General features: G+C 45.1%; 1 protein-coding gene across 2 annotated transcripts in view; it reads left to right on the top strand.

The window, feature by feature from the left end:
- Positions 1–1,897: 1,897 nt before the first annotated feature.
- NUDT3 (nudix hydrolase 3) overlaps positions 1,898–6,000 on the top strand; it is a 121,315-nt gene continuing 117,212 nt past the window's right edge. The window contains exon 1 of one of the 2 annotated variants that reach the window (XM_082345156.1): positions 1,898–2,290. In XM_082345156.1, coding sequence (XP_082201282.1) covers positions 2,192–2,290 — 99 coding nt within the window. In that variant the 5' untranslated portion in view covers positions 1,898–2,191. The remainder of the gene's footprint in view (positions 2,291–6,000) is intronic. The other variant, XM_082345157.1, reaches the window with a different exon arrangement.

Genomic DNA, 6,000 nt, shown 5'->3' with positions numbered 1-6,000 from the left:
TCCCGTGAGCCACAACTACTGAAGCCTGCGCACCTAGAGCCCGTGCTCCGCAACAAGAGAAGCCACCGCAATGAGAAGCCTGCACACTGCAACCAAGAGTAGCCCCTGCTTGCTGCAACTAGAGAAAGCCCACGTGCAACCAGAGAAAGCCCGCGTGCAGTAACAGAAACCCAATGCAGCCAAAAATAAATAAAATAAAATAAAAATACTATGTTTTTTTCAAATTTTTGACAGTGGGCATGTTACAGTATTTCTACAATCAGAACTTTTGGCTTTATCTTTCTTTTTTTTTAAATTAGAGACATATGGCAGAGGAGAAGGCTAGAAAGACAAGCAAAATGACCAAGATTTTGGGAATTCTGTCACATGAAGATTGACTAAAACTAACTGAAATTCCATATCTTATGTGTCAAGGGCTTAGTGAAATATCAATAACATTACAGGCATATCTTGAAGATATTGCTGGTTCAGTTCCAGACCATGCAATAAAGCAAATATTGCAATAAAGCAGGTCACAGGAATTTTTGGTTTCCTATGGCATATGTTTATACTATACTGTAATCTATTAAGTGTGCGATAGCATTATGTCTAAAAAAAAGTATATATCTTAATTTTAAAATACTTCATTACTAGAAAATGCTAACCATCTTCTGAGCCTTCAGCAAGTTGTGGTAGTAACTTCAAAGATCACTGCTCATAGGATAATGAAAAAGTTTGAAATATTTCAAGAATTTCCAAAATGTGACACAGAGACAAGAAGTGAGCAAATACTGTTGGAAAAATTGCAGTTGGATAAAAGTTGCTCAGTGCAGGGTTGCCACAGACCTTCAATTTGTAAAAAACAAAGCAAAGCACAATAAATTGAGGTATGCCTGTAGTTAAAATGTATCGAGTGAGTACTATGTGCCAGGTGCCAAATGAGTTTATTATCTCTATTTTACAGGGGTAAATAAATTATGTAAATGAGATTCCAACCTAGGTTTGTTTGGTTTCAAATCCTGATCTTTTTTGACTATGCTAAATATAAGCAAATTCAATAAAGGGTAATAAGCAATTCACAGACAAATCCTGCACATGATTTTCAGCACGTTCAGGGCATCGGCATGGTACTAGGTTTGGTCTGGGCTGCTGAGAACTTTCACAAGTCATACTCCCTTTTCCTTGCTGGAGGGCATCTGGCTGTATATCCTTCCCTGGAGAATCTGTTTGACACCACAATATATCCTCCTCCTTTACTGCCCAAAATGATGATGCCTTATGATTTGCATTGTGTGTACACATACACACACGTACACACACACACACACACACACACTCTCTCTCTCTCTCTCACTCTCATTCTTTTCTGGCCCTCCTGTATATCTAAAGAGGAAGCATTTGCTTTTTTGCACAAATAAAGGAATGCGGGATAAACATCTGTTCTTTCAATGTACTACATGCCCCAGCCCATAAGACGTCCAGAGCTTCTGGATGTCAATGCACCACCCCCCGCCCTGTTTCCCTGCAGTGCTTAATCCAGGCATCTCAGGTTGCACTCTCCGTTGCGTTTAACTTCATCCCACCTTTACCTCTAGACCTTCCCCCTCACCCGCTCCCAGATGGATGGGCAAAGCCAAGGCCCGGGCGCCGTGACCCTGGGCAAATCCTCGCTTCCTCCTCCTCAGCTGAGCTGGGCGGCCCTGCGCCCGCATGCCTTTTCCCCCGGCTGTCTCCCAGCGCGCCTCACCGTCCCCACCCCTACGCTATTGGCGTAGCGGCCACCTCCAGTCGCGCGGCCCTCTCATTCCAGACACTCGTTTACGCCGCGCGGAATGGGAGGGCGCGATTCCCGAACGCGGCCTGCGCTGCGAGCGCGCGGCCGTCCGGCAGGCCGGCGCGGCTTTACGCCGCTGACGCAGCGCGCCCAAGATGGCGACGCAGTCGTCGTCCGGGGTGGCGGCGGCAGGGGGGGCGGCGGCCGTGGCGGCAGCGGCTACGGCAGCCGTGACGGCGGCGACGGCGCGGGGCCTGGGCCGGGGGGAATGAGGCGGCCGCGGCGGGCCAGCGGCGGAGCCCTGTAGCGGAGAAGCGGCACCTCTTCCCTGCTTCCCTTGGCCGAGCCGGGGGCGCGCGTGCGCGCGCGGCCGTCCGGAGCGGACTCCCTACCCTCGACTCCCGCGACCCGCACCTCACCCCAACTCGGGCCCGGAGGATGATGAAGCTCAAGTCGAACCAGACCCGCACCTATGACGGCGACGGCTACAAGAAGCGGGCCGCGTGCCTATGTTTCCGTAGCGAGAGTGAGGAGGAGGTGAGGCGCCGGGCCGGGCGGGCCTGGGGTCCCCGGGGTCGGTGGCCGCCTCGGGCCGAGGCGCGGGGGGCGCGGCGGCTGGAGAGGGTTTGCCCGGGCCCCGGGTTGGGCCGCTCCGCTCGGCCCCAATGAAGTTCCGACGGAATTTCCTGAGGCGAGGAAGAGGAGGAAGGAAAGAGGACGGTGGGCGGAGGGGAAGTGTGTCTGAGCGTGGCCATACGGCATGGGCCGGGCGGGCGGCTGGGGCACTTCGGAGCGGGCCGCCTGTCACTGGGGAGAGTGGCGGCGGGTAGAAGGCAGTGGGTGGGAAGAGCGTATGGCTTTCGGTCCAGGCCTGCAGCTTTGGATCCAGAAAGGGCAGCTCCGCACTTGTCAGCCCAGCACATGTGTGTAGAGGCCTCCGTGCACGAGGCGCGGGCCGGCCCTTTGTGGCAGAGAAAGAGTCCACTTCATTGGCAGGTTGGGGGTTTGCCGAGGGATTATGTGCGTCTGTGAGCCGGAGTGGGGGAGTCTTAGGAAGATTGAGGGCGTTGTGCAAAAGCCAAAGCCAGTTGTTTATTTTACACTGCTCTGGGTAGCCCTTAGGGTGTAGCCTGAGAAGAAAGGACATTTGATTAGATAATCTTTGTGTGTTGAAAATTTTTCATTTTAATTGGGAAGGCCAAAAGCGGTATTTAAGATCTTTGCCCTGACATTCCTCCACTGCCCTATAGGAAGGCCTTTAGGATTAAATTTGCTTGCAAAATAGAAATGCTTAGAATCAGTTTCTTTTTGCATAGGGTACTTAAAAAAATCTCAGCTCCTCAAAGCCGTTTCTGTGGTGATAAAGGGAATTCAGAGAAGGCAAATGTTTTGTAAATCCTCACAGAATAGCTGCTTTGGAAATTCATAAGATGCCTGTGGGAACGCGTTTCTCTCTTGTGTATGGTGGTAAAATGGCAGTTAAACTGGAAACAATAAAGGACAGTGAAATTCAATATGCTGTATTCCGGCATTCAGCAGTGGGATATCGTGGCAGGGCTGCAAGTACAGTACATCGTGTTGAAATGGGGAGAAAAGAACTTGACCCGTTAGTTATGAAAAGAAGTTGTGATGAAAGACACAGATGGGTTGCCAGAAGTTGCTGTCCAAAGATATTTAGGAGGAAGTGCGAATTTATTGCCTGAAAAAAAAAAAAAGTTAAAAGCGCTGTAATTGTGCTGTTGAGAGATTTTGTGTGTTCCCTTTCAGCAAAACAGTAGGAAACTGCATTTGGAAATGTATACTTGTGTCCTAGAATATATTGTAAAAGTCTTCAAAACAGATGCATTGTAATAGCCTGGTAAGCAGGGCCTTGCTGTAAATTATGTACTTGTTTTGGAATATATGCTTGAGTAAAGTAAAATTATTGGCGATGTTTACTGCTCCAGAGGCTCTGTTCTCTTCATTGTCATATCATATTATGGGAAATCAGATGAGATGACAGGCTGTTAACTGGAGGGAAAACTAATTAGCATAATAACATGTCTTACTATAACACTATGGTTAAATCTGTGAGCACCCCAATTATAAGTAGAAGGGTGTATAATTTACTTGTATGAATGATGCAAGACTTTGTTTAAAAAAATCATACTAGAAATTGAGAACATGTGAGTATTTTGGATAAGTTGGAAACCCTTTATAGATCATAAGCAAAGTAATGAAGACTTGATTTTCCATTTTCTGTTAAAGTTTTATTATGTACTGGTACAAGCAGCATCAGTGTTAAAACATTTGACTGATCATGGAGTTTACTGAATTTCTTTTTGAACATTGGTTAATGAGCAGAAGATTGATGCAGCTCTTTCATTCAGATTCAGTAGATGTTACAGCTAAAGCCTAGGAAGAATAAGAAAATAATGAAATGGACCTATTTTAGATTTGTTCAGTTAAGCAAATATGTGTTAAGAGCCTATTGTATAGGCTGTTTTGTGTGTTCCTATACAGAATGCTGTATAGGTGCAGCATTCTGTAATGTGGGATTTAAAGATTTACATCCCTCCCTGCCCCCAAAAGTTGAGTAGTTATCGATTGGAACTCTTAATTGGGAGGGATTTTGGACCACAAAATAATCTCTAGGGTGCCATTCAATTCTCAGATTATATAATTGTGTTGGAAGGGAAGTAATTTGTTAGTTCCCAGAGAACTTTTGTGTTCTCAGTAGTAGTGCTAGAAACTGGAAGTATTAACTGCCACACTTGTGGGAATGTGAAATTCAAACTCAATAGGACATTCAACCCAATTTTATTTTTTAATGAGCACTAATGGCTTTAATCAAGATAGAATAGGTTACAGAATACTATTAGCATTAATACAACAATAATGTAAGTATGAATAGGACCCTGATTTATAAATTTAGTTAACCAATGTCAGGAAACCTACTTACAATGTAAAGAAAAAGAGATGGAAAGTATTAGCAGATAACAGACCATGAGTCAAACCTTCTAACATTCCATTTTTCCAGCCCCAGAAAATTTTATTTATAGGCCAGCAGTGATAGCAGCTGAAATACTGATCCAGGTTAGGGTGTGTGAACATATCCAGCAAGTTTACTGAGCAAGTTTTTTGAGCACTCACCAAGTGTCAGGTTCTGTGATACAGTTAAAAGGAGACAGACAGTGAAAGAGCTTAGAGGCTAGTGGGACAGACTAAACAACATGATGAAAATGAGTTCCCTTTCCTTTAAACCTCTGGCTGCTTTTACTGTTGATAAGCAAGCATCAACAGCAGGAAAATCCCCCTCCTTAGACGTTTTACTAATTATGGTGACACATTTTGATAAATTAATATCTTTAGGTTGGGGCAATCCTGATAACTAACATTTCTTACAGTGCTTTGAACCTGATGTACTGTGGACAATCTCTTGCCCAACCTCTGTTTTAACCACTTGGTGCCCTGAACACTTGCTTTTACTCTGTGAGCTGCTGGGCCTGACAGGCCCCGGAGCATGTGGCCTCCCAGCCAATCATGTGCTTACAAAGAGTCAGTTATATTTATCCCTATATCTGTTTATGTTCGTTGTACTTGTTATTGTAGTTATGCAGTGTAATTAAATATGACGTCAGCTGGTGAAATTTGAGTTCAAAAAGAATGGTTTTGTGAGAAGTATTTCAAATGCTTTGGAATGGTTTTGTGAAAAGTATTTCAAATGCTTTGGAATAATTTCAAGTCACTAAAAAAAATTGCTGCTCAATTAATATGGATTAGTATACTGAAAAAGATGGAGAGGGAGGGAGTGTTAAAAGTCTAGAAGGACTCTGCACATAGATAACTTCATGAATGTTTTCAGGTTTTTCTTTTTTTTTAAAATATTTATTTATTTATTTGGTTGCGTTGGGTCTTAGTTGCGGCAGGTGGGCTCCTTAGTTGTGGCATGTGAATTCTTAGTCATGGCATGCATGTGGGATCTAGTTCCTGGACCAGGAATCGAACCCGGGCCCCCTGCATTGGGAGTGCGGAGTCTTAACCACTGTGCCACGAGGGAAGTACCAGGTTTTCTTTTTCTTTGTAGAAACTAAGTTGGGTGATATGACATTCATCTTTGTCGTGTTATTCACCTTGGGCCTTCCTAAAGCACTTCCAGTGAAATTTTCCCTCTTCCCCCATTCCTTTCCTTCTTTGGAGCCTCCGTGCTTACAGAAAGTGAGAGATACTAGGGGTGGGATTGCTTGTACTCTGTGTGCCCTCCCTGG

This window comes from Balaenoptera borealis (genome assembly GCF_965194805.1).
Source record: "Balaenoptera borealis genome assembly, chromosome: 12".
NCBI classification, from domain to species: domain Eukaryota; kingdom Metazoa; phylum Chordata; class Mammalia; order Artiodactyla; family Balaenopteridae; genus Balaenoptera; species Balaenoptera borealis.
This window is presented reverse-complemented; position numbering and strand designations above follow the sequence as displayed.